General features: G+C 49.3%; 9 protein-coding genes across 9 annotated transcripts; 4 read left to right on the top strand and 5 right to left on the bottom strand.

Annotated features, from left to right (window-relative positions):
• Positions 1-287: 287 nt before the first annotated feature.
• On the top strand, positions 288-2,101 carry N7481_005871 (putative AMP-binding enzyme; the record flags this gene model as incomplete). The annotated part of the gene is made up of 4 exons (XM_057265090.1): positions 288-617; positions 669-933; positions 989-1,125; positions 1,196-2,101. 4 exons carry the CDS (start codon positions 288-290, stop codon positions 2,099-2,101), a joined length of 1,638 nt encoding a protein of 545 aa, XP_057122810.1.
• A 1,464-nt stretch (positions 2,102-3,565) lies between these two features.
• N7481_005870 (uncharacterized protein) lies at positions 3,566-4,588 on the top strand (the record flags this gene model as incomplete). The annotated part of the gene is made up of 1 exon (XM_057265089.1): positions 3,566-4,588. One exon carries the CDS (start codon positions 3,566-3,568, stop codon positions 4,586-4,588), a length of 1,023 nt encoding a protein of 340 aa, XP_057122809.1.
• Positions 4,589-6,358: 1,770 nt separating this feature from the next.
• N7481_005869 (C2 domain protein) lies at positions 6,359-10,288 on the bottom strand (the record flags this gene model as incomplete). Its single annotated transcript, XM_057265088.1, has 5 exons — positions 6,359-7,804; positions 7,871-9,358; positions 9,415-9,789; positions 9,851-9,886; positions 9,944-10,288. The coding sequence occupies 5 exons, from the start codon at positions 10,286-10,288 to the stop codon at positions 6,359-6,361; spliced, it is 3,690 nt and encodes a 1,229-aa protein (XP_057122808.1).
• A 1,829-nt stretch (positions 10,289-12,117) lies between these two features.
• N7481_005868 (uncharacterized protein) lies at positions 12,118-13,104 on the top strand (the record flags this gene model as incomplete). The annotated part of the gene is made up of 3 exons (XM_057265087.1): positions 12,118-12,253; positions 12,349-12,606; positions 12,701-13,104. The coding sequence occupies 3 exons, from the start codon at positions 12,118-12,120 to the stop codon at positions 13,102-13,104; spliced, it is 798 nt and encodes a 265-aa protein (XP_057122807.1).
• Positions 13,105-13,593: 489 nt separating this feature from the next.
• N7481_005867 (uncharacterized protein) lies at positions 13,594-13,806 on the bottom strand (the record flags this gene model as incomplete). Its single annotated transcript, XM_057265086.1, has 1 exon — positions 13,594-13,806. One exon carries the CDS (start codon positions 13,804-13,806, stop codon positions 13,594-13,596), a length of 213 nt encoding a protein of 70 aa, XP_057122806.1.
• A 2,053-nt stretch (positions 13,807-15,859) lies between these two features.
• Positions 15,860-18,490, bottom strand: N7481_005866 (alpha-L-rhamnosidase; the record flags this gene model as incomplete). The annotated part of the gene is made up of 3 exons (XM_057265085.1): positions 15,860-17,629; positions 17,686-18,349; positions 18,405-18,490. The coding sequence occupies 3 exons, from the start codon at positions 18,488-18,490 to the stop codon at positions 15,860-15,862; spliced, it is 2,520 nt and encodes an 839-aa protein (XP_057122805.1).
• A 1,415-nt stretch (positions 18,491-19,905) lies between these two features.
• N7481_005865 (sialidase family protein) lies at positions 19,906-21,204 on the top strand (the record flags this gene model as incomplete). The annotated part of the gene is made up of 4 exons (XM_057265084.1): positions 19,906-20,438; positions 20,497-20,613; positions 20,663-20,711; positions 20,773-21,204. 4 exons carry the CDS (start codon positions 19,906-19,908, stop codon positions 21,202-21,204), a joined length of 1,131 nt encoding a protein of 376 aa, XP_057122804.1.
• A 126-nt stretch (positions 21,205-21,330) lies between these two features.
• N7481_005864 (putative diaminopropionate ammonia-lyase) lies at positions 21,331-23,601 on the bottom strand (the record flags this gene model as incomplete). The annotated part of the gene is made up of 1 exon (XM_057265083.1): positions 21,331-23,601. One exon carries the CDS (start codon positions 23,599-23,601, stop codon positions 21,331-21,333), a length of 2,271 nt encoding a protein of 756 aa, XP_057122803.1.
• Positions 23,602-24,272: 671 nt separating this feature from the next.
• On the bottom strand, positions 24,273-25,814 carry N7481_005863 (M20 family metallo-hydrolase; the record flags this gene model as incomplete). Its single annotated transcript, XM_057265082.1, has 4 exons — positions 24,273-24,351; positions 24,403-25,221; positions 25,275-25,592; positions 25,648-25,814. The coding sequence occupies 4 exons, from the start codon at positions 25,812-25,814 to the stop codon at positions 24,273-24,275; spliced, it is 1,383 nt and encodes a 460-aa protein (XP_057122802.1).
• Positions 25,815-26,144: the final 330 nt, after the last annotated feature.

Here is a 26,144-nt window from a genome sequence, read left to right as displayed (position 1 = left end):
TGCAAATTGCATTGAAAATCTAATTCTACAACCGGCTCGAATATGTAGGTATAGTTCGTAACAAATTAATCTTGTTTTATGCCACTACTTTCAAGTGAACCGGTCATCCACCGCCAATAAACCCTGATCGATCCATCTCAAACTCCGATCATAGCATCTCGCCCTATACGGCCGTAGTGGGGGCTTACGTTTTTCTCTTCGGTAGATTAAGGCCACCTTCTACCTACCCCTCTTCCACCACATCTCTAATACATAACATAAGAGCAATTCTGATCATAATACAAACCATGACAAATGCTAAAATTTCTTCCCTTCCCGCTGCCGAGAAAGGCAAGGAGATTACTATCTCCGCGGTAGAGAGAAGAGCCAACGATGACTCGAGGAATCCATGGACCTCGGTTCCAGTAAACGGCCAAGATCTGTCCCAAGGATACAAGGATATCAGCTTTCGGCAGCTAAATAACTATACCAACCATGCCGCGCATTGGCTATCTGAGAATTTACCCCCCGAGCTCCGAGTCATTCCAAAGCTTTGCCTATGCGGGTCCCAAGGACTTGCTCTATCCAATCCTGGCTTTGGCTGCAGCGAAACTGCAGAAAGTGGTATGCATGTCATAGTGATAAAGACGACTCAAAATGTGACATTTATCTAACATTACCGGTGCTAGATCGTCCTTCCTTCGCCACTTATCACGCCCGAAGCTCAGACGAGAATCCTCAATGCCAAGAACTGCGGTCTATATCTGCGGACAGCCGCGATGGCGGAACCCATAGCAGCTGTACTCAAGGAAGCGCCTCACATTCAAGCTATCACGGTGCCGGATCTCAGTGTCTTCGTAAACGAAGACCCTGCACCCACATATACATACTCCAAATCGTGGGAAGAGGCTAAGGATGATCCCTGGGTTGTCTTCCACACATCAGGCACCACAGGTTCGTCGCTTATATAGCCCGGGTGAGGTATCAAATCATACTGACCAACCGTTAGGATACCCCAAACCACTTACATATACGCAGTATATGATGGCGATGCCCGGCGTGGTGGCGTCTATTCCAGACATGAAAGAGAGCCGGGTCGGCCAGTATAGCAACAAACGACTATATACCCCGCTGCCATCTTTACATGTATACCCCCCCCTCTCTATGATTGAAATCTTTTTTTTCAGATTTGTGGATTTTGACTAACCCTGAATAGCTGGTTGGAATGATGTTCATATTGGGACTGACGACTTTCAACGACACAATCATCGTAGTCGGACCATCCGCACCACCAACTCCTCAAACCGTTCTGGATGTCATTAAATACGGCAAAGTAAACTCCGCCCTTCTAACACCGGCCCTCATCGAAGAAATATGTCTATCACAGACCGGCCTCGATACACTGCGAAGCCTCGCCCGTGTTCAGTACGCTGGGGCACCTCTAGCAGCGAAGGCAGGCAATTTGCTAGCGCCGCATACAAACGTTACACCTACCATCGGCAGTACCGAGGCCGGAGGCTACATAACAAAAATTCATGGCAAAAAGGACGCATGGGACTACATCAGTTTTCACGAACTTGCCGGAGCGGTCTTCGAGCCGCGCTTCGATGATCTGCACGAGTTGGTCTTTGTGCGCCAGCCCGACGACCGAATACAGTCAATCTTCAAGCTTTATACGGACCGTGATCGCTACCCGACGAATGATCTCTGGACCGAACACCCTGTTTACAAGGGTCTGTGGAAGATCATTGGTCGTGCCGATGACCATGTTAGCTTTTCGCATGGGAGGGGACTCCATGCGTCGCGCCTAGAGCCAGAGATCGAATCTCATCCCGCTGTTAAATCGGCGTTAATTGGAGGTCATGGGTATTCGGCGCCAGTGCTCTTGCTTGAATTGTATACCGGGACTGTGGACGAGAGTAGCTGGGCTTCATTCCTTGCTGCTCTGCAGTCTCATATTGATAAGGTCAATGCTCAGGTCCATCAGTGTGTGACTCTTTCTGCCGATCGAATTATCATAGCGACGGAGGATAAGCCGTTTGTACGGACGGTTAAGGGCAGTGTCGGGCGGGTGCAGACCCTGGCAGCTTATAAGGATGAGATTGCGGCTTTGTTTGCCTAGAGTTTGTGGTATAGATATAAGGATTATTCAGTTCAATGACTTGGGTGAGGGCTAATGTGGCAAAGGAAAGAATAATCGTTAACCGTGCTCCCGTGCTCTGTATGTTGATATAGTTGAAGTCGTTGGCTTCGGCAAGTTTTCTGGAAGCGGAGGGTCCCGGTAACCAAACTGTGGGCCGCACTCCCATGTCGCCGGTGGGACGGCAGCACAGACTGGGTTAGGCACGACCATTGGACCGGACCATTGGGACCACAGTGCTGACAAGGTTAAGGGGATGGACTTCAGCGGATTGAGACGCGCAATGCGGCGGGGTTAGGGAATGTGCACTAACTAATATAAGCGTTGCATGAATATGTACATTGGTAGCCTGAGGGTTTGCAGTGGAACCCTTGCTCCAGATACCCCTCAGTATAGAATACTCTAAAAGTTGAGCGTATTTGTTATATATGTTTTTTTTTTTTTTTTTTTTGAAAAAAAAGGAAGATTGGGGCTACGCGGCTAGGGATCCAACGGGCAAGGGTATCGAATGTGCTGGAAGTGATGGGGGCTGCAGAAAGATCGATGCCTGGCAGAGGGGCTTTGTTAAGGAGATATTTCATTAAGTATGGATCCGGAGTAGGTAAGTAAGACATTGGTGTGTCCAGACCGACGCCACAAGTATTCGGCCATGGAGCTGTGCGGCTAATAACTCCCCTGCAGCTCCACGGAATTAATAAAATGGGAGGCAAATAAGACAGAAAAGAAAGCAGATCTCGTGAGATCCAGATCCAGTACTCGGACTCGTAAGATACCTACAGGTACTGACAATCAATCCATGTGGCCACATTGTTAACTCCAGTTTTCGCCATCAAAGATCCTCGCCCCACTTTTCTTTTTATAGAACAAACATACAACAGTGCAGTGTACGAGTATACTCTTACGAGGACTGTATGGATATTGAGGGAGGACAACTTGGAGGGACAATAAATTATAGTAGCAGCCTACAGCTACAGCTACAGAATATGAGTCAAAGATCCAGTCCACCCATAACCACACTAGTTTTAAGATTAAATTAGAACGGCAGTCAAGGCCGATCGCCATCTCCGACCGGGCTGGATGTGGCGTCAATAGTTCAAAGTCCCCAGGAAAATCTCTGCTTGCTTCTATTTCTGTTGGTGTTGGTGGTTGGTTATTCAGGTGACAGGAGTATTTCAAGCATACTGATACTGTCAACTGGACTTATACTTGTACTCTATAGTATTACTATAGCATAGGTCTGCTGTGATCTGCTGTGTCTGTGACTATCACAAGCGCCGACTATTCTTAGCGCAACCCCTCCCGCCATTCTTTCTTCTGCATTACATACTCCTCCTCCTACATCATACCCTTTCTCTTCTTCGTCATGCTGGCTCAATGACACCTACTTCCTCTTCTTCTTCTTCACTCGAGTCATCCCTTCCTTCACGCACATGCTCCTCATCCACCATGTCCTGTCTGCAACCCCCTAGCGGTAGAAGTGACCACAGCAGCATCTCCTCCCGCCCTAAACTCACCCTCCAAACAACCTCGCTACCTCTCACCTTTGGCCGATCCACAACTGGCCTGTCGCGCTCCTTCGCTGCAACCGCGACCGCATCGCCGACCGTCCGAAATACCTTCAAAAATGCTTACGATGCCACATCCCCAACTTCCACCACCACTTCACCTACCAAGATCTCTTCCACCTCCACCTCCGGCCTGCGATTAAACACCACTGCCGTCCCCATCCCCATCGCCAAACCCATTTCCCCCTACATTCATCACACAAATCCCAACAACTCCCCATACAGCTATCGCAGCCCTTACAGCCTCCCACTCGGCGTGCGCAGCATTCTCCGCAACTCCCCGCTCGAGGGAGCCTCACGACGGCGCTCAGGCTCCGTTTCCGCAGGCGCGGGTGGACCTGGCGGCGCAGGCGTACGCCGGGTCTTCTTCCCCGCCAAGAAGCAAGTCAGCTTCCGACACATCCTCGAAGAAGAGATTCGCACGGAGCGATATACGGCGCAGCACCTGGATCTCGTCCGGGAAGAGGCAGTGCACGAGGCAGACAGTGGGGCCAGCAATACGAACACCAAAACCCACACCCACACCCACTCTCACATCCACACCGCCATAAGCGTCATCAAGAAAGATGACGAAGCTGGAATTCAATTAGGATCGGCGTCGGGATCTACATCGGGTTCGGGGTCCGGGTCAGGGTCTTGGTCAGACTCGGATTCAAGCAGTTTATCAGTATCAGAGTCAAGTACGGACGAAGGAAGCACAGACAAAATCGGCGCCCGAACATCTCTTTCCAAGGAAGAGCGCAAGAAACGCCGCACGCTGCGCGTTGAGCGACAGGTTCGCGCTGTGGCGCTGCTGGATGGTCTCGAGGCTAATCCGTACTCTTCGACGCCGCAGACGCCGCGACAGAGTCGGGTTAAACGGCGCCGTGAGTGGAAGTGGACTCTCGGTCCTGATCGAGGGTAGTCCGGATAGTGCGCAGTCTGAGCTGCCGCAGTCAATACCATACGATCAACCTGCATGCATTTTGGGGGACTCGCGGCCGGAATCGAAATATCTATCGCAATGACACTGGGTTAGATGGGCGAGGGCGAGACTGAAGTCGCGGGTCTTTTGCTGGTGGCTTTTTCCTTACGCGCATATATAATTGTGATGCATATTTTCAAGATTCGATGAATCATGTGTTTGCTGTTTTTGCTCTTGCTTGATGGCTTGCTAGAGGCGCTGGTGGCTCATTTGTTTTTCTTTCAAGCGATTACTCTTCTCATCTCATCCCGTGGGTGCGGGCATATACTACCTCTATTCAAGTTGGTACCATTAATACACCAAATACATCATTGGACATACATCTACTTATTTCTTACACTGGCTTTATCTCTCACTATTTGAATAGAGTAAATGAAGTGTGCTTCTATGGGTGGACCCGGTATTACCCGGACGCCATCTCCTTGGCAACTTGAAGTGACAGGACGTGCAGCATTATGCAGCCACAGACTAGGCGGCTATTTGCGATGTAGTCTGTGTCACATCTACGACTGAATATGGTTTCCAGGTAGTTTGTCCTCCGTACTCTGTATCAACATCGCCATTCTACCGCATCCGTGGGGCTTTGTCCCAGCGCCCCTTCACTTTCCATGCAGAAATCCCCGCAGCTCCCTCTAACAACCCAATAACATACGCAGTATCCTCATCAAATTAAGATCGGCGACTTATAATCGTTAATCCAATGGTGGTCTCTGCTCTCAATCTGTCACCATTGGCGCCAATCTGTCCACAATGACATAATAGTTGATATCCACGAGCTGAACGGCGGGGCAACTCCTCCGAACTATGAGAGGTTCAAAGTAATGCTATGGCCACCAATTCTCCATACATCTCGGCTGGCTGGATCGTTCGTCAATACACCAGCGATTATGTATGTATCACGAGTACATACTCCGAGTCCTCGAGGGCATGGGGTGAAAAAGAAACTAGGTCTTCCAGCTGTACCTGGGGCGAGATGCGCTCATGTTGACAAATATAAATCGTCAAGTGATCTTTGTTGATGTCAGCTACTCCAGGGCTGATTGAAGCAAATGAAAATACTGCTTGAAAGATGTTGGTAAGCTCGTTTGCCGCGCTTTGGTAGCCAATGCTCTTACCTCTCTGAATGAGTGGGAGATTTTGTGGGCGTCCCATTGATTTAACGAGCTCTACCAGTTGAATATAAGAAGAGTAATGGTTGTTAACTGATGCTTTGTCTGTTACAGGGACCATGCAACGGAATCAAAAACCTCCTCCTTCCTTTCCTTGTGTCAATACCTAGTTTGTTCTTCAAGTTGGAAGTTGAACTGTGTACCCGAGATATCAACCGTATATACCTATAGAGCTACAACGTAGGGATACTACTTGTTAGCACACCACTTGCATCCATGGATCCTCACTTACCCCGGCCTTTCCCCTCACCCCTTTTGTAGAATAGAACCACTATCAACGAGACTTTCTCCATTGCCATTAAGCGATAGGCGGAACCCCCCTGTTCAACTATTACTATCTACAGGGTTAGTGTGAATAATACCGGGCCATATGATAGTGCTAGCCTATATTACCATCGGGTGAAAAGTAGGCTCTTAGTATCGTAAGATAGCATTTCGTAGTAGTAAATCACATATAGGCGCCGACTAACGCCATAAAATAATAATCCCGAAACCCCCAAGACCCTTCCAAAACATCATGTAGTATTTACTAGATATACACTCAAGTCTCAGTCTCAACGTCCGGCTCTCGGCCAGTCAATCCCCCGACGCCAACCTTTTTCTTTATTTTGTTCAACGCAAACTTGGCCTCGTCCTTCACGAAGACCGCATTGCGCGCTGGACGCCACTGCATTAAGCCCCGCTGTTGTCGCTGATCACTACGTCGGTTAGACTCTTCGGTCTGAGAAATGCTAGCTTTCGACGAGGAGGCCTCAGCTGTAGGACTAATTATCGAAGGACCGCGGGAGAGCTCCTCGCTATCCGAGTCTGACGACTCATCCGACAGCTCACCATTCTCTCCATTACCTGCCTCTGCCTCACCAGCCCCATCCTTCCGCCGGGGGTTCGGCTGGCCCTTTAGAGGCGGGGGAGTCACTGGGTCATGGGGAGGAGTATCACGACCAGGCTCCGCCACCTTTCGTCCGAAGGAGTCTGTGTAGGCGCGCGGATCTTGACCAAAGGCACCGCTCCAATCGTGTCCTTCACGATCAAGCCAGCGACGACGCTCGGCCGGATCAGCCTGTTTGAGAACATCCCGTCCCTCAATGAGCGATTTTTCGTGCTTCTGCTGGACTTCCTCGGGGACATCCTTTTCAACGGTGCGGGACCGCACACCCTGCGACATGCATGCTTCCCATGTCTCGAAGGTCTCGCGTGAATCATTGTCGACGACGAAGCGCTCGTGCGACTCGTCGATGCCCGGCGAGAATTTGCAGCGGAACTGGAGTCTTCCAACTTCGGTGAGGTCTTCCAGACCAGGGACCTCCTTGGCCTTCCAGTTCTTCTCCGTGATATAGTTCTGCGTCAGGCGCGGGCCGAATTTTGTCGTCCAGATGGGGATATCGATATCAGTCTCCTCGTTGTCGACTAGATGCTGCAGCCAGAGAACAGCATATGCCGTCGCGCTACGCTTGCCCTGGCTATGGAACTCGAAAACGACGGGTGATCTATACCGATGCTTGACGGGTAGACGCAATGAATCGCGGTAGCTCTCGTCAGATGTATCGTAGACCGCGTCGCTTCCTTCAAGCTTGCAAGCTGCCCGGCGGATCTTGCCAACGCTCCCACCGGTGCGCAGCTTGATCTTCGACTGGCGGCCAATTCCCTTTGCGACGACCTTGTCGGCCACAAATTCGAAGGTGCCAACGTCCCAGCCGAGCATGGCGGGGGGAAGCTTCGTCTCGACGGGCCGGAAAAGAAGAGACAGGCGCATACGTCCAAACCCGACACCACCATCCATTGGGTACCATCGCGTAACCTGGGAGCTTGTCTGGAAGATGTCGGACAGCTTGAGAGGAATGACGCCGAGGATTGGATCGTGCTCGCGGTATCTCTGGTCTCGAACAGTAACAGTAACCACGGCAGATCGCCAATCGCGAACAAAACGTTCGGTTCCGGCGTTGAATATAGGCTTAGAGCTCACGGCCTTAGGACGTGTACGATAGATCTGAAGAAATGAGAGGGATTGTTAGCGTTGATGAGCGGGCGAGTCGGGTTTGAAAAAGGCACTTACCAGCTGATCATTCAGCAGGATCTTGCAGTAACTCGTAGGAAGCTCATCGCCCTGCTCCTCGGTGTTTTCACCATATGGTTTAGCAGGCTCGTACTCCTTGCCCTTCCGGTTTCCGTCGCTACCCTTGATGTTGGCGAGTTGGAGATTCACAATCTGATGCACGACGATATGCACGATACCGCTTGGCCAGATCGGATCGGGAGGTGTGTGCATAACGGCATCTTCTTCTTCGTTGGTGATAGTTCCCTTTTCATCTTCGAATGTAGGATTTCCCTTGAGGTTCTCTGGGAGGTCCTTCTTTTTACCATCTGTGCGTAGCTCTGGCCGCAGCTTGGGCTTCCCGAAGTATCCCACCTCCCAGTGCAGTTGGCCAGGCATCTCACTGCCCTCATCAAGGCCCTGGAGCTTAGAGATCTGGGGAAACATGCGACCAGGGTGCTGGAGCATTTCGCGGATGGGCAGCTCGACCTTTCCGACGACATCATCCGCCGTGTTACGGTCCGAATCCCATAGTTCAATGCTGAGATTTTCGTCCGCTTTGATCAACTCTGGCGTCACAAGTAGCGCTGCAGTCTCTTCCCACATCGGATTCAGGTCGTCGGTAATGACTCGTGTGCAGTACATAGGTTTTCCGTATTTGGAGAAGGACAGGTTGATGTACGGATCACTGCCGCCGCCCTCACTGCCACGGCGGTCCTGCTTGCTCAAGCCGATAGCCCGGTGGATACGAATCCACATAACACCCAAAGCCAGGGTATCTTTCTGGATGTCGTCACCCTTCAGCAACATACTCAGGTCCATCGTCATGGATTTAGGTGCAGCGAACATGGCGCAAGCGGCGCCGATGGAGGAGTTCACGAAATCCGAGATGAGAGGCAGATTGAGGATATTTACACCTCTTTTGAGCATAGGCACGCAAGCTGCCTTCACGTGTGGAATGCCGACCAAGCTGAAGGTCAGTTCTTTTGCGAAAGGTGGCTCGGGGGTCATCTGAAGACGAAGTCGAACCGTTCCGACCAATTCGGTAAGCTCGACGAACACAGGGAAAGGCACTCCGAAAAGGCCTCGAATACCCAAGTAAAACACGATTTGCATATGCATGTTACGAGCTTTGGAGGACGCACTTGAGCCCGTAGGCTTGGCGTGATACGCAAATGAAGCCTCCATGTTATAGTAACTACCGCCTTCCTCTGCAGCGGCAGCTTCCTGAGGATCTTTATTCTTGATATTCTCCTCGTGAATATTTTGCTTCAGATTCTCCACATGGTCATCGGGAAGAGCACGCATGCTCAGAATGCGGAGGGAATTAGTTCCCTGGTCAATTTCGGCAATGCGGACGTTCTCCACGACGCTGGGCGCGGACGCTTGCATGATGTCTTCAATTGTATCAGCCATTGGTATGAGCATGTCCGGATTGACAAGACCCCAGACCACGCTGAGGAAACTGTTCATCCATTCGACAGACTCGGGGAGAAGATTCGCAGTAGCCTATTACCATTAGTTATCCATTTGGTAAGAGAAGTGTGGGATTCAGGAGAAATTACAGTCTCTCCGCGAAGTTGCTCGCTATGCCATTCCATATCTTTGCCACTTCTAATCACCTGTTGCACCCATAGCCAGACGCCGCTTGCGATGCACGCGGCCAAGGGGATGAGTCCTAGCAGCGATCCTCCGAAGAATCGACCGATAAAGATAATTGCTACCGTGATTCCAATGCAAAGTCCCGTTCCACGTCTCTCTAGTTGGTCAAACATCGGCTGGTATGTTATAGTAGGAGTAGGGTGGAATAGCACGTTTGTCTTCTCTCCGCGGATTGGGACATCGGATGTTGTGCCCTCGGCGATGGGATCTGGGGGCGCGGTGATATCTTGATTTTCCTTATATTCCGCAAAGTCTTGGTCGTGACTGGTTTTGACGTCCTGTGTTGTATCGTCAGTTCACACTGCCTGTATTCTATCGCTTTGATGGCTGATCACTCACGGTTGGTTGTCCGAGGTTCGCATTGGGAACCGTCAGCTAGATATCGTGTCAATTAAGAGACCCCGGTATACGCCTGAGTATTCCTCTACTTACAGTTGGATTTTTGACAGCATCCATAGATGTCTCATCTTGGTCTTCCACCCCAATTTCGCGACCGGTGGTGGGATCGGTCACCATCCGGGTCTTTGCCTGGGACACTTCCCGTGCCTTATGTGCAGAAACATCCCCTTGTTCATCATCATGTCCAAGTTCTTGAATCTTGCGCTCCCGTTCTTGCTTGGATTGATTCTCCTGGTCAATGCGGATATCCCGCTCCTTCTTCTCTTTGTCGAGGTGCTCGACGAACTTCTGGACCGTGGGGACGGGGTTTGCTCCGCTCCAGTTTTCACCTATACGGTGTCTCTGGGGGGATTCGGTTTCATGACCATTGCTAGCCATTATTGAGGCTGGCCTTCTCGCAGAATCGTCGTGCGTTATGTCGTAGTGGAGGTCGTACTATGTGCAAACGTCGAATGTCGAATTGGGAAGCGGGGGGTTTCTCACAACACCCCCGTTTACACTGCAGTTGGAAGAGCGGTATAATTTGTTGCAGAGATGCTGAAACTAAGAAATTGAGAAAAAAAAGAGTGGTGTCCAGAGCAAAGAGACCGAGATCTTACTTGGAGCTGGGAAGCTCTCCCCAGAACGACGTCATCGGGCGGAACCCTGGAATTGCCATGACGCTGCCTCTTGGTACATAATGTACAACACTCTCGAACCTGAAATTTAATTGGACTTGATTCATGACCAATTCGAGATCTGCAACCTAGCCCCAATGGAAGTTTGATTTCCCCACCTTTATTGCTGTGCTGTTGCTCTTTCCGTCCACAGCGGCGGAATCCCACTCTTGGCAAAGACTGGAGCTCATTTCAGCAAGTTTTGTCTTCTACATGTAACTTGAAACTTGGTGAATATCACACTCCCCTGTCACCATTTTAATCGTCATACATTTGAAGAGAGGATTCAGCCTAGAAAATACATCGATTGCTAGAGCAATGGGCGCGATTGATTGATTATCTCCGAGTCTTACGAGGGATCCAAGCCATGATGTCACCGCAGAGCTTACGCCTTCGTTTACAGCATGTATGACTTCAATTCAAGTCTAACATTCGATAAGATCCCCAGACCATAGGAATTTTGGAGACTATACCCTTGCACAAAGTCAAACTCGCTCTCAGGGGCTCGGTCGCGTAGCCCAGACACTTAGTCCGTGAACTAACGAATAGGTTGAACTGTCGATCGTTGCGATCAGATAGCGCCCTGAATCAGATCAGTTACACCGACCACACATTTATTGGATGATCAATTGAGGGTAGGCTAATCATAGGGGTGATCTGTGATGATCTTTCTTTCATTCAGGTTGCCGCCAGGTTGGCGATGTCATACATAGTAGTTCATGAGATGATGATAACTATGTACCGATCGGCAAGACGAATAGTAGTAGGGTGATCGATATACAATTCCTGTGATTGTATAACGACTTTTACCACTAATTTACAAACAAAGGATATTTCAAACTTGAACCCTATCATCAATGTTGAATATTGAACAGTACGCGAGGATTACAGTAGCTCTGCTACCACGAAGTTCAACACTATTTTGGTTGAAATAGCTACTGTCTAGGTATATGAAGAAACCTTGCTTGATTTCGTCCCGATTGCCTTCGCTATGTATACATTTCAAGGTTATGCTTTGGATAGAGTCGGGATCGTCATCTTCGTACTAAGCTTCAATTTCCTCGTTCTACTTCCAAGGGTTTGGTCTGCCATAACTTTCTCACCGCTCCAGCCATCAACTTCCACTCAAATGTACCATGCTATGCCTTTTGCCATGGGCATACAACATTGGAAAGAGACAACTCTAGTACTATCCAAAAATGAGAACGGCTTGTTCTGGATGCATTGAATGTCTTTCCCTGTAGAAAGAGCCCGGCTACAATGAAATGATTGAATTCAACAAGCTAGATGTTCTTCCACCATAATGAATACAGTCTACTAATACAGTCTACTACTTCTCCCTGGGTTGTAAGGTGTGTGGCAGTTGATAATGATAAATAACGGGTGAGGTTTCTTATCACCACGGGACTGCCACGGTGCTCACACTCCAGCGGACCCACCTCCACCACCACCGATGGACACAACCTTGGGAAAGCATCTTCTACGGTCGCGCTTATACCGGACATTAGAGTTGACCACCGCAACTCTGCTAGACACTTGAAGACCTTCCCTATGTCGACGCCAGAGGAATCGCCAGCCCAGCGGGCTTCTCGTCTGCGACGAGAGCGTCGTGAGGCCAAAATCAAGGAGGGAGGCTCAGCACGCCTTGACAAGATCACCAGCTTGAGTGGTCGCACTCCGCAGTCAGGTATGATCTAAGTCTGTTGGTGAAGTGATATCTTCGCAAACGAACCCACCGCACGTTGGCCTTCACACCACTAACATGGCCGTCATTAATCACAGGTCAAGAAGAGGCCTCACCATCCCCACAGCTCGCCATCTCCCCTTCGCCTTCGCCAGTGCCGCAAAATCGACCCTCGCCATCACCGCAACCCAACATGAACATGCCGTCGAATGAGGCCCTTCAAGCACAACAAGAAGCTTTCCGCGCTATGCTTCGGCAATCGGCCTCCGAACAAGGCCAGGGCCAGCAGGGCCAGCAGGGCCAGCAAGGCGATGATATGGAGGACCCTACCATAAAACTACTCAACTCACTATTGGGTGCCATGCCTGGGGATCCTAACGGACCTCCCCCCCGGTGCTGGTGCTCCTCCTGGCGCTATGCCTGGCCAACAACAACCCGGCCTTAACCCAGGCGCGATCGCATCTGCCCTTGGGCTCCCACCTTTCCTCGCCAGCATGCTCGGTGCAGCTACCCAACAGCCGACACATCAGGAACAGAAAGCTACCCGTATCTGGAAGGGCCTGCACATAGTCTTTGCGATCGGAGTCGCGGTTTACCTATTGTTCATCATCGGAGCGTCAGTTGCGACATTCGGCAGCCCGCCCCCCAAACCTGCTACGGCACAAAACCCATTCCTGATTTTCGTTACCGGAGAGGTACTTCTGACAAGCGGCCGGGCCTTGACGGGCGGGAAACAAGGCGGGATTGGCATGGTTATCCAGCTTTTTAAAGATGTTGTGCGAGATGGTAGCCTTGTGCTGTTTGCGTTGGGCCTGGGAGCTTGGTATACCCAAGAGTGGCGGACTGTTGGATGAAATATTTAAGACTACAACGAATGGACGAAATTTCATTTTACAAACGTGCGCTTGGTGGACCGCGTACTGACCGTTCTACAAACCGTAGACAACTGTCACCAGTTATCTATGGCAGCCATTACAGCTACCTCAAAGCGTTCGGGGTCCTCTTAAGGTCAATGATTACCATGCACTATGCTACCGATGTATACACGAAGATGCGACAAGAACAGTAAACTTCTAACCAGCTACTAGATATTCCCTATAGCCATGTGTAGTCCCTGGATTCTTTGACTAATTCCCAATTGCTCTTCGTTGACTGGTTTAGTGAAGGATTTGCAAGACCAACGTATTCGTCTATGCTGCCCTACTAACATCCAATATAAGTCAATGACAGGCGGCGAAACTTGGAATTGCGAGCTTACCAAAGTATCATTCCCCATAAAGCACCCATTTCTGAAGAAGTTCCGAAAGTTGACGTGATATCGATAACATGAAACCAGTATGGCTCTAGCTCGGTGAGGACTTCACCTTGGGGCTAGCCACCTTCTTTGCAGGTTTCTTGGGCTCAGATTCGGTTTTGATTTTGGGTGATAATGGCTCGGTCTTATTATTTGGCGAGGATTCAGCTTGAGGAGCTGGCGAGGCTATATTCGGGTTATATCGCTCGGCATCGGCTGTGTTCACGCCGAGGAGTTCCAGCGGGGTTGCGCCAAGTATCATGGTTACGAGATAAGAACAAGTTTAAGGAATTGAGAAGAATTGCTGATATATAGTATGACCAAAAAGAATAGTTGGGAATTGAGATTCATTGTCTCTTATATAGAAATGAGTCCGCCCAGTTTGTCTTCATGGAACAATAGATCGAGGCAAGGCTGATACTACAGACCGACGCCTGAAGAACCTATGCGGGGGCCATTTTGTGCTTCATTTCACTTGATCAGGAATATCATGCCGCCCAAAGAGTGATCATTGACCAGGAGTTGCGCGCTTATGACTATGGTACCTTAACTTCAGCCTCGTGCTATATCTCGAACAACTATATGGTCCGCTCCTATCTCGGAAGAGGGTCCAATGAGTGTTTAGATTCGATCAAAAAGGCTACAGGTCACGGGCACGCCGTTTCTTGGCGTGTGTGATCCGAAGCCAGTGAGCTCTCAAGAATGCCAAATCATTCACAAGAGTGGTTTCGAGCTGGTTTGATTCATGCTTCGGAGTTTCGGAGATTCCCTTGCAGAGCCTTGCTAAATTCAATCGCGGTGATATAGATTCGGCAGCACCTGGCGCTATGAGGAGCCACTACGCTTAATGACGAATAATGAACCGCCAAACGTGGGTTCGACTAGGTTACTGGCCATCTGAATGGCGCCCACCGGTGGCTGTGCGGCTTCCCACAGTGATTTATTGAAACCGATTGGTCTAGCATAGGTGAAATTATCATATGCTGAGTAGTATATTGCAACTAGCTAGGAGAGCAAAAATGAAATAAAGAAGGGAAGCTGAACAATAGCCCCTACGCCTAATGAAGATCTGCGCGGCGCTATACTTGATTGTTTCTAGCTTACGTCAGCTCGCCCGAAAGGGGTAGATACTGCGCTCCCTGAGGGATGCAAGGAAAGGAACGGGAAAAGAAATTTCAACTATACTTTAAACTGCTTCTTGATTATCACGACCGGGCGGTAAAGTACTAGTACGGCCTCCACAGCGGCAGTCGACCCATTTTGTTCCTGCCAGGGCGGCACCGTCCCAAGATTACAACTGTTCTCTTTACAAATTTGGACACAGACAATTGTATGGTATGAATAGCTTTCGAAGACGTATATTAAGGGCCACTAAGTAATTAGTAGTTGGCGCTAGTATGTCAGTAGTGTCGTATATCACAAAGTTATTAGAGATGTAGATATTATACTACTTGTCATCCTGCCGGCAGGTGCTCGCGCACCTACAGGGTTGTGGTTTCCTACCCAGTCAGCATGTCTTCAGTAGTAGCTTCCCTTCTCATCTCATCGCCCTCTCACTACCACTCGTATCACTGCATTTATCCATCCCCCCCTTCGCATACTATCCCACGTTCCCGTTACATCCGACAAGCTCGCCGTGAGCAACGCGCTCTTTCGGTCTCTGGGACTGGGACAGTCTCACGACCAATCTGGGTTCTTTTAGCACCCACAAGCGGATTCTGATGAGCTTAAAGAATCACAACCACAACACCGCAAGCTGCCTAGAAGATCCATAAGTGACATGCTGAAAACTACGACATTCAGGACCATGTCAAGCGATTCTTTGACGGTCCTCGATAATAGTCACCGTGTCTGTTTCTAAACTAGGTATGGAGTGCTGTCTAATCAAATTTCCGTTCTTACTAGACCATGTCCATCGGGTAAAAGTGTTAGGGTTTCTGTATAGCATCAGATAGGACGTGACACAGACATGCAGTTTGCCTAGATCATCACGATAGATGTGAATGCAATGAGCAAAAAAAGATGCACCGGCCGGGATTCGAACCCGGGTATCCACCTGTCCTACGTCACGTGGGAGGGAGGTATCTTGACCACTGGATAACCGGTGCTTCATCCAGCGAGTTTTTCATGTTTACCAGATCTTGACTACATCTCTGGACCCAAGTTCAGAGACCGATTTACTACCATGGAACCTAAAGAACGCCAATCGATGGCTATAGATACGATGAATTATTAGATTGGAGTAGCCTATCTTCGAAATTCATGAATTGATACACCTATCCTGGAATTTGTGGTCTCTCCATGAGTAAACCTATCTAAAAGGGAAGTATAGTCGACTGTCTCTTCCCACCAACAAATGTTTTCGAACTTCCACGAAACTGGACAGTTCCTGTGGTACCCTGAGGTGCATCAATATTTACACGAAGGGATGTACCCGTAAGCTCCCATGAAACCGACAAGATGTCTCCTGATCCCGTAACCACCTTCGCACTCGACTTCTTTAACCCCATCTCCACGCCAGTTTCTGGCGCCAAGAGCCACTCATTATATCCAAATCCTGCAGGGCCACCCGCTGGTCGCAGGCCGGTGGCCCACTCGGTTAGAATATAAGTCGCTGCTCCGCCCCACGGATGGCCGAGACTCGTGAAGAGTGATAAACCAGGTGATTTATCAAGCGCAAGATACTCCCAGCTGGCGCCTGTGGACGTGGTGTCGTTCCCAATGCCTGTTTCGCCAATCTTGTGAAGCATTGGTCCCCATACCGAGACCAGAAGATCCTTAGCCACGGTGGTGGCGTTACTCATGAAAAGTGCAGGCAATAAAAAGCCATTTGTGTTGGGCGAGATTGACACGACTGGATCCAAAGCACTAACAGTGGTGTCTGCTTTGTAGCCGGGCCCGAGTTTGAGCCTTCCCAGTACCTTTGTAGACACCATCTTCGACTTTTGTGTTGAATTCGCGACTCCAGAAGTGATGCACCAAGCAATATCAGAAACGCCAAAGTCCTGGTGTGACGATCGGCTTGTTGAGTATGAGCCCAGATTATCATTCCAGAGGTGCTTGTTGATGGAGTGAGCCAGCCTTTGCGCCGATCTCTTATATTCGAGTTCATTGGAGCTGTGCCCCAGTGCTGCAGCGACCTCGGCAGCACCGTTGAGTGTTTCAACCGCAAGGCAGCTCACAGCCGAACCACCTGAGTTGGCACCCACAAAGGCGCTATCCAAATCAACCAACCCATCAGTAGAATTCACCGTCGTAAGTAGCCATCCAAGCTGCTTCTGCCATTTAGGCCATGTTTTAGCGGCATATTGAAGATCGTTTGACTGCTTAGTAGTGTGGTAGAAGCCCAAAAATCCAAGCATCTGGTAATCCTCCAAGGCAGGATATTTTCCTCCGGTAGTGAATGCATCAATGGTGGTCGATGGGTCGTATCCCATACTAGCCGCATAGCTCAGCTCCCCATTAGGGGCCTGGGTATCCAAAAGGAAAGACATCGTGTCGCGTGACCGATCGAAGCGAGAGCTGCTCGCGCCAATAATGCGGGAGGTGTGGTAAAAGTCTCCCAGCCAGATCATGCGGTCACGTTTAGGCCCGTCCAGGCATACGGTCGCCACATTCGCTTGATTTCCATATCGAGCAGATGCTCCCTTATCACGTAGACTGTCTTTGTACAAGAGAGTACTATTCGCACTGTCATAGAGTCTGGCATTGCGAACCCAGGCGGATTGGTCTTGGTAAGCGCCAAAACCAATGGCACCACTAAGTGGAACTGAACCCCCTGTATAGTAATCACCAAGCGAAACATCAAATACCTTCTTACCATTTATCTGAACAGAAATGCGATCTCCACCCGAGAGAACGGTGGTAATGTTGTACCATTCTTTTTCATGCACATCAAATGGCACGGTAAATGTATCTAGTAGAAGTGTGTCCAAGGTTGTTTGGTTGACAAAGCCGTATCCTTTCGCCAATAGAATGCTGTTCGCGGGGGTGAGAGTTGTATTGGTATTTGCAAATGTAGTATCCTTGGGCAGCTCTCCTGTGAGTAAAAGCTGAAGCCCAGATCCGTATGTCATAGGTTGGGCCTGTTCCCGCAATGGTGAGCACTCGGATGACCAAACTTAGCAAAAGGGATGCCTACCACTGTCCACCATAAACCAGCTCTTTCAATTTTTGTCTCAAATTGTAGGGTGTAGTTTTCAAACGATCCGGTTTCGAAGTTTGGCGAAGCCCTCATACTCTGTACCAATGCACCCTTCGCAGGATCGATTGTCCAAACGGGACCCTGCGTTCCCTTCTCGAGACATGCGAGGCCAGCTGCTTTTGCCCCGAGCTTCCAGATTTCATTGAATAATGTGTTGTCACTGTGAAATTGGCTTGGATATTGCTCGGGGTCGATGTCGCTAACAGTGGGTACGAATGCAACACGAGTGAATGAAACACTCTGTCCGGCAATCAAACGAATAGATTGCCATCGCTGGCCGCCTTGTATCAAATGAGACTGTAGCTTTCCAGTCTTGGTGATATTGAAGGTTTCAACTCGAAACGCGTTGGAGAGGCCGGTCGAGAAAGTGTAGGGCCCATCTCCCCATGGGTGCTGCAGCCCATGGTACGGTTCACTATACTTTACTTCAATCTGTACCGGGCCATCTATTCTGCTTATTTCAAAGAACGGAAATCCAGCAACCTCTGTCCCATAATCAATGGTTGCAACGGGAGACTCGGAGTTGAGAATTAGAGTCGAAGAAAGGGTCTCTGGCCATTTTACTTCTTGCGCTGCAATAAATGACTTCGGAGTGAAATCACTAGGAATGTCAGCTTTCCATAGCAATCAAAGTTCGGAAGAATGATCAAACTCACTGTGGCTGGTTCACAGCTGCAGCTTCAGAAAGCGAAATAAAACTTTGACTCCAGGCATATACGCCTAGGATCGATTTGAACTTCATCGAAATTTGATTTTGGTTGAAGACCTTGGAGGCTGACCAGGGGCAGGGGTTTCCAACCATGGATGCCCCTTTAAACCATGACTTCATACACAGAGATCTTGGTACATGTGGAGTTCGGGTGATCTTTCACCGAGGTAATTCCATTGATGCATTTTAAAAGTAGAAGATCGTCCAAATGTTAGACGCTTTTTGGCGATTTTCAACTTTTGCTTCACAATGAATGATTGACTACGCAAGAGTATAATTTCTGCGTGGTTGAACTGAATATATTTCAGCTACATCTTTACTCATGTTCTTGAAATTGAAATGGCTCTCTATCCCGACTGAACTGCAAAATGAAGTCGGAGGGAGGTCGAGGTGGGTCGGGTCAACATGAACTTGAACCCCTCTCCACATTCCGGTCGGCAATTCCGAGAATCACCATGCCGAGAACCGTCATGAAGCTTAAAAAACCAAGGCGATTTACCATTCTTGAGCATGAGAAGATTTAAACTTTCGACTTCTATGATAACTTTGCCATGATGAACGATTGATACTTACAAACTCTCATATGAAGGATTGAATGATATGGTTTACCTAGCAAGCAAAGGTTGACCAAAGACTAATAGAAAAAACTAACAACTGAGGAGAAAGTTCAGCAAGATGTAAAAACATTTGCCCCTCGCAAAAGTATGCTCCGTTTCACCCTATGTGTATCTCTGGGATAGAATTGGTAAATTCTAATATCTCAAATAATGCAATGATTGCGGGCTGTGAAGGTGATGTGACCCGAGGTGGGCGCAATGGCGTGTCGGGTAAATTGCGGGGAAATTGCTGGGCAATGCTGAAGAAATCGGGACAGGAGGGGCTGGGAGCGAGAGTTAAACCAGGCGATGAGGACAATTTGGCTGTGAAGCACTGCTGCCTGGCAGTAGTCGGACCCTTTTGCAGCGAGATGTTTTAATATGGTTTTGTGAGTTTATTACGATATGGCTCCGCACCTCCTCTGTATTATTTGTTACACTAGGCGCGATGTTTGGCCTGTTACTGCTTTTTGCTCAGAGGTCGATGATGAGTTTTCAGGATAATCGAACTAGATCGAGTTGGAAGAAAACAGGAGAATGCCGAAAGAAAACACGCGCAGGCTTGCTAATTCTTTTCAAGGGAGGGGCTCTTTGCCAAGGCGTTTACTATGTGGCGCCTTTCTCGTTGGCGATTGATGGAAAATGAGTTGCTAAACTAGACTTTACCGGAATTAGCCTTGGCTTCGTCTACAATCAGGACAATCCCGGTGGGATGATCGGAGTCGCACAGTGGGTTGACGATAGTACTCTCAAATTTGAGGATTTAAAAGCCACATCAATGGATCCCAGTGAGAACGAAAGAAAAGAAAACAATTGTTATACTTTCAATCTCTGGAACGCACTCTTGTGGCTATGAAATTCCTAAATGTGTTGGCGCTCGCCGCCGCCGCGCATGCTGCAACCATCTCTCACTCCAAGTCTCCAAGTGCCGTTAACAATGTGACCATTTTCTCGCCCCCTTCCGACTACAATATTCCAAGAACACTCTATGCACGCAATGAACAGCTTCCCAACGGCGATCTTCTTGCGACGTGGGAGAATTACTCTCCGGAGCCGCCTCTGGTCTACTTCCCCATCTACCGCTCGAAGGACTACGGCAAGACTTGGAAAGAGATCTCCAAGGTCCAGGATACCGCTAGTAAATTCGGACTCCGCTATCAACCGTTCTTGTATTACCTGCCGGAGCGCATTGGTTCTTTCAAAGCAGGCACTTTGCTCTTGGCCGGTAGCAGCATTCCCACCGATCTTTCCTCTACGAATATTGATCTGTACGCATCGAATGATGATGGCCTGACCTGGAAGTTTGTGAGCCACATCGCAGCTGGTGGAGAGGCTATTCCAGATAACGGATTAACGCCTGTTTGGGAGCCCTTCTTGCTTGCCCGGTAAGCTTTTCACCCCTGATCATCATTTCGGCCTTCTTCTAAATTAGTTACTCGACAGCAACGGCAAGTTGATTTGCTACTACTCTGATCAAAGAGACAATGCAACATATGGACAAAAGCTGGTCCACCAAGTTTCAACCGACCTAAAGGAATGGGGAGATGTTGTCGACGATGTGTAAGACTAATGAAGCCTCTCACTCAAAGGTTTACTAACAGCTCGCCAGCGCCTACCCTACTTATACCGATCGACCAGGTATGCCTATTGTGACAAAGGTAAGTAAAAACGACTCCTATGAAAATGAAATATTGAACAGAAATACTGACATCTTTCTAGCTACCGAACGGCAAATATTTCTACATTTACGAATACGGCTCCTTCTTTAACACGTCATCTTATTCGTTCCCTCTCTACTACCGCATCGCTTCTGATCCCGAGGATTTCCTATCGGCTGAGCACCATAAGCTGGTTGTGTCAAGCGGCACGAAGCCCACTTCTTCGCCATATGTTGTATGGACCTCGTACGGTGGCAAGCATGGAACTCTCATTGCTAGTTCGGGAACGCAGAGTACTCTCTTCATCAACAAGAACCTGGGCGAGGGTGAATGGACAGAGATCGAGTCGCCCGAGGGACACAGCTACACACGTTCACTCCGAGTCTTGGAGGGTAGCAATGGGCGCTATTTGCTTGTGAACGGAGCAGGTGTCTTGTCTGGAAATAGTAACACGGTTACTGCCACAGTGATGGACTTGAAGGACGTACTTTGAATGCCATAGTAGAACTTTTGAATAGCATTAGAAGTTTCGATGTCTAGATGAAATGATTATTCAACAATCTCCCAACCTTGGAATCCCAATTTTCGAAGTTACATATATTCAAGAAGATGCTCGAGTTTATGAGCAGAATTCCAGAGCTAAAAGGGTATATATCTCATCCATCTGTCGCAAGCTATCGACATAAACCCATTCTTCTTTCGCATGTAGGCCCTCGCCAGAAGGACCGAAGACAATTGACGGAATTCCAGCTTGACCAAGGAAAGCTGCATCGCACCAAAAAGGCATGCTCTGAACGACCGGTTTGTTGTTGTGACCGAAAACAGTGGTTCCACAGGTGATCGCCTTCTGGACGAAAGGGTGGTTGATATCTAGCTTTTGGGTCGGGCGAGACATTGTGACGCGTGGCTCGGTGTATTTGAAGCTCGGTTCATCCCAGCTAATCTTTCGAAGCATCATAGATAAATCGCCAATGATGGACTCTTCAGTTTGTGACGGAACGGTACGAAACTCGATGGTAATGGTGCATTTTCCAGGGTAAGAAGAAGGTTCCTGGCCACCTTTAATCAAACCGCAATGCATCGATCCTTGACCCAGAAGGTCGTCGACAGGCAGTTGGGCTTGGTACTGCTCAAGTGCTTGTAAGAAACGCCATGACTGAAGAATTGCGTCTTCACCAGCAGCTGGATCGGATCCATGAGCTGCGACTCCCAGGATATCGACTTCTGCCCACACAAATCCCTTGTGAGCCGTGGCAATGACATGAGAAGTTGGTTCCGCAACAACTGCTGCATCTGCCCTCCATCCAGCGGCCAGTATATCCCGGGTTCCCTGAGAAGCGTCTTCCTCATCTGAAACAGCCGCAATAATAATATCACCACGGGGCACCTGGCCACTGGCTTTGATCAATGCAACAGCGGCAAGTGCTGCCGCTAGACCGCCCTTCATGTCAAGACACCCTCGTCCAAATACCGCCTCCTGGTCGTTTTTCATCTGGATAGTTCCTGAAAGGGGATCTGTCTCGTAACTCGTGAGACTGACAGTATCAATGTGGCCGTTGAACATTAACGATTTGCCGCCTCCACTTCCACGGAGAACACCGACGATAGACGGCCGTCCAGCAACTGGCTCTACGCGGTGATATTCGATATCACGATGAGCAAACCATGCCTCAAGGTAGTCGGCAATCTCACTCTCTCCTACACCGTCTTCCACGGACAGCGTGGGATTCGATGAGTTGATTTGGGTGAGTGTCTGGGTTAGTGCCACGGAATCCTCGCCGGACACATCTCGAGGGACAGGGTACTCGCGGGCACCTTCTGTACTCAGAAGCACCACAACAGAGTCTTTATCCAAGAACGAGGCATTTGGGTCGGTTATCAAATGCCGAAGAGCAGCAAGGGAGGCACCACCACAAGGGCCAGCCGGAACCGACTTTGATGTCAGATACTGCACGGCACGGTGGCTTTCGTAGGATGAAATTGTGACGGAGGCGTCAACAAGTCGCTGCAAGTCCGGCCAAGCGGTAGAAGAAACAGTCCCACAGTTCATACCGTTCATTATGGTAGAAGGAGTTTTGACGGTAATTGATTTGCCGGCCTGCAAACTTGCTGACAGACAGGGAGCAGAGTCGGGCTCAACAGCGACAACAGATAAAGGTGTTTCTCGAGACTTGCAATATTTAACTACGGCGTGGGCAAGGCTACCCACGCCAACCGGAGTGATCATCACGTTGGGAAGGAGACCCATTTCGGATGCTTGTTTCTCAACTTCGTTCATCATGGTCGAGTACCCCTCCACAATCCAAGAGGGAACTTGTTCATATCCTTCAAATGCGGTATCTTGAATCAACAGTGCACTTTTTCCCTGACATGCGCGATCCGATGCCTCTTGCACCGCATCATCGTAAGACCCCTGCACGACAACTACCTGGGCACCCTCCGAAGAAATCAGCTTGTTTGTGGCTTCCGGCATAGAGCTGGGCACGAAGATCTGGGCACTGATTCCCAGCAAGCGCGCCATGAATGCAACTGCTCGTCCATGATTGCCCTCCGATGCTGTCACCACTGTGATTGAATTTTTCTTAGCTTCACTCGAGAGCTGGTCAAGGTTGACGGTATGAGGCAGTCCAAGCTCTTGCGCGACAGCCCGAAAACAGCCCCACGAAGCACCCAGCACCTTGAAGGAGGGGAGTCCGAAGCGATTACTCTCATCCTTGACAAGTACCGCTCGAACGCCCAATTCAGTCGCAACCTCGGGAAGAGAGACTAGCGGAGTTGGCGCATAGTTGGGAAGCGATTGGTGGAATTCTGCTGCGCCGGCGGGCAGCGCAAGATTGAAGCGCTCATCTGCGGCAGCGGGGTTCAAATAGATTGATCGCCTTGAAGTCATAGCAAATGAACTCCGACCGAGTCGTGTGTTTGTTACTGAATTTCACCACCAGGCGAGGGGGTCGTTAATCAATTAAATCTGACGACGGTCGCGGGACGTTCGGTGTGGTGGGGAAAGTCTTTCAGTGACATCCCACTACACACACGCCTTCTGGTAACATGACGGGGTGGAGCTCGCCACAAGAAAAACCCCCCTTTCATAACCGTGGATGGCTATGGTTCGGATAATAACATTCTGGGCTTATTTCGATGACAAGGACGCCTTGTTTAAACACCCTTTGGTCCGTCGGTTATTCGAGTATCCCAGGGCGTACTTGGGAAAATTAGTTATTACATCTAGAAAATCATGAAGACAGAGGACAACAAGGAACGAGAGAAAAGTTAGGTACAGCAAATACAAATCTCCGGTAAATCTTAATAAACTTGAAGCAAAGACGACTTAGACTCGACTTCGCCTAGCCTTGTAGGGTGGGTTGTCTCTTCACTTTTCCTCTGCTTTCAAGTGTGATGTCTAATAATTAACCACATAGTAGGACCTACTGATAAATTTACACCTGGGAAACATTCTTTTTGAGCCCTTCACAAATAAGTGATTGCTCTATTGAATTTTCTACTCTAGCTATATAATGTCGCTTAATATTTGGAAGAATGGTTCCTATTTATATTTCGCCATTAAATCCCGCGGGTCTCGTTTGCACGGGATTCATCAAAATGCACAACTGACTCAAGCAGAGCTTGAGTACCAATGGCACTAATAAAGAAATTAGTATTGAGAACTTGCCCGAGGTCGTGATTCACTTACCAATCTTCAGGGGTGGAATACTCCGTAGGGTGGTGGCTGACGCCGTCCTTGCAAGGGATGAAAATCATGGCGGTTGGGCAGTGTTTGCTGGTGTAGACACTATCATGGCCAGCCCCACTAGTCATTAAGATCGACTTCTGGGGGCCGACAATGTTGTCTGCGGCTGCCTTGATAGAGGAAATGCAGTCCTTGTCAAACTTGACAGCAGGGGAGTCTGTGTCGAGAGTCCAGTCATACGTTACTCCCTTTCCATCTTGCAAGGCAATGGCCTCGAATGCCTTGAGGCACTCGTCCTGAACGATATGAACAACACTATCATCCGGATGGCGAATGTCAAGAGTGAAGGTGACTTCAGTGGCAATGGTATTTGTAGACGCGTTTGAAGGAATTCTAAGGATACCGGTGGAGGCCAGGGCATCGTGTTTCTTAGCAATGTCATTTGAGGCGGCAATCATTCGCGATGCCGCAAGCAAGGGGTCGTGGCGATTAACAAAAGGCGTAGTTCCTGTGTGAGCGTCTTTGCCATGGATAGTGAAAGTTAGCCATCTGTATCCCTGAGCTCCCTGAACGATGCCAATTTTGCAGTCGTTAGCAGGGAGAATAGGACCTTGCTCGATGTGAAGCTCGAAGTGTGCGCCAAGTGGGTATCCCTTCGGGGAGCAGTCCACATCACCAAGATACCCGTGTCGCTCAAGCTCTGACTTGAGAGACACATCTGGGTTGTGGATATCGCGGAGGTCCCATGCCTTTTGAATAGGAATAGCGCCAGCCCAAACTCCCGAGGAGCACATGGACTTGGGGAAACGCGCTCCTTCCTCGCTGTATCTCAAATCAGCAAAAGTTGCAAAGACTAAAGATCGGCCAGAACATACTTTGTCCAGTTCACCACGCCAACATCGTAATTAGTCTGGAAATTGTTCTCCTTCATCGTACGTAGGACCTCCAATGCAGCCATCACACCCAAGATACCATCATAGCGCCCGCCGCGAGGCTGAGTGTCGAGATGACTTCCCATTGCAATCATCGGGGCCGAAGACTTCAGACTGCCAGATTTCCGAGCAAACATATTGCCCATCTGGTCAACTGAAAGAGTGCATCCCAGATTTTGAACCTCATCGGCAAACCAACGTCGCACACGTGCATCGTCATCATTCAGAGTCAATCGAGCCATGCCCGTATCAGTTGAGTTCCTGTATTTTTGTAAGTGGTTTGGCGATAGGTATAACCGAGGATGGAAGCACATACTCGCCATAACGATGAGCTGCACCCCATTCGCAAGTCTGATGCAAGGTCTCCCAAAGCCGATCGGCATTGATTTTGAGCGCTGCCGGGGCATGGACTCGAGGAGCGGATGAAAATGCCCGTGTCGCATTGAAGCGCAAGGCGCGTGTCGTGCGTGTCACTCCGTACATTATGCAGACGTGTCAACTGGACACCGAGAATACTAATAGTACTAGTAGTAAGTGAAATGTGACGGGATGGAAAAGTGTACGGAGCGTGACAGTGTCGACAACCGTGATCTTGCCAGTGGTTGTTTTCTATATGTGGCCGAGACTCGGAGTTTATGACAGACCGCCGGGTCGTCGAACGCCTAACGAGCAGTAAATGGGACTGGACGAACGCCTTCTTCTGACAAGAGTGGATAGAGCAAGGAAGACAACTTCTAGGCCCACCAAGCTGGTTGAAAGGAGTTGGCGAGTACTTTCCGATGGACTCGGCCAACATCGAAAGTGAATGGCGGA

Source organism: Penicillium waksmanii (genome assembly GCF_028829765.1).
Source record: "Penicillium waksmanii strain IBT 27052 chromosome Unknown utg000005l:1.0-5232799.0:1.0-5237142.0, whole genome shotgun sequence".
Taxonomy (NCBI): domain Eukaryota; kingdom Fungi; phylum Ascomycota; class Eurotiomycetes; order Eurotiales; family Aspergillaceae; genus Penicillium; species Penicillium waksmanii.
The sequence above is the reverse complement of the archived record's forward strand: the minus strand, read 5'-3'. Positions and strand labels throughout refer to the sequence as shown.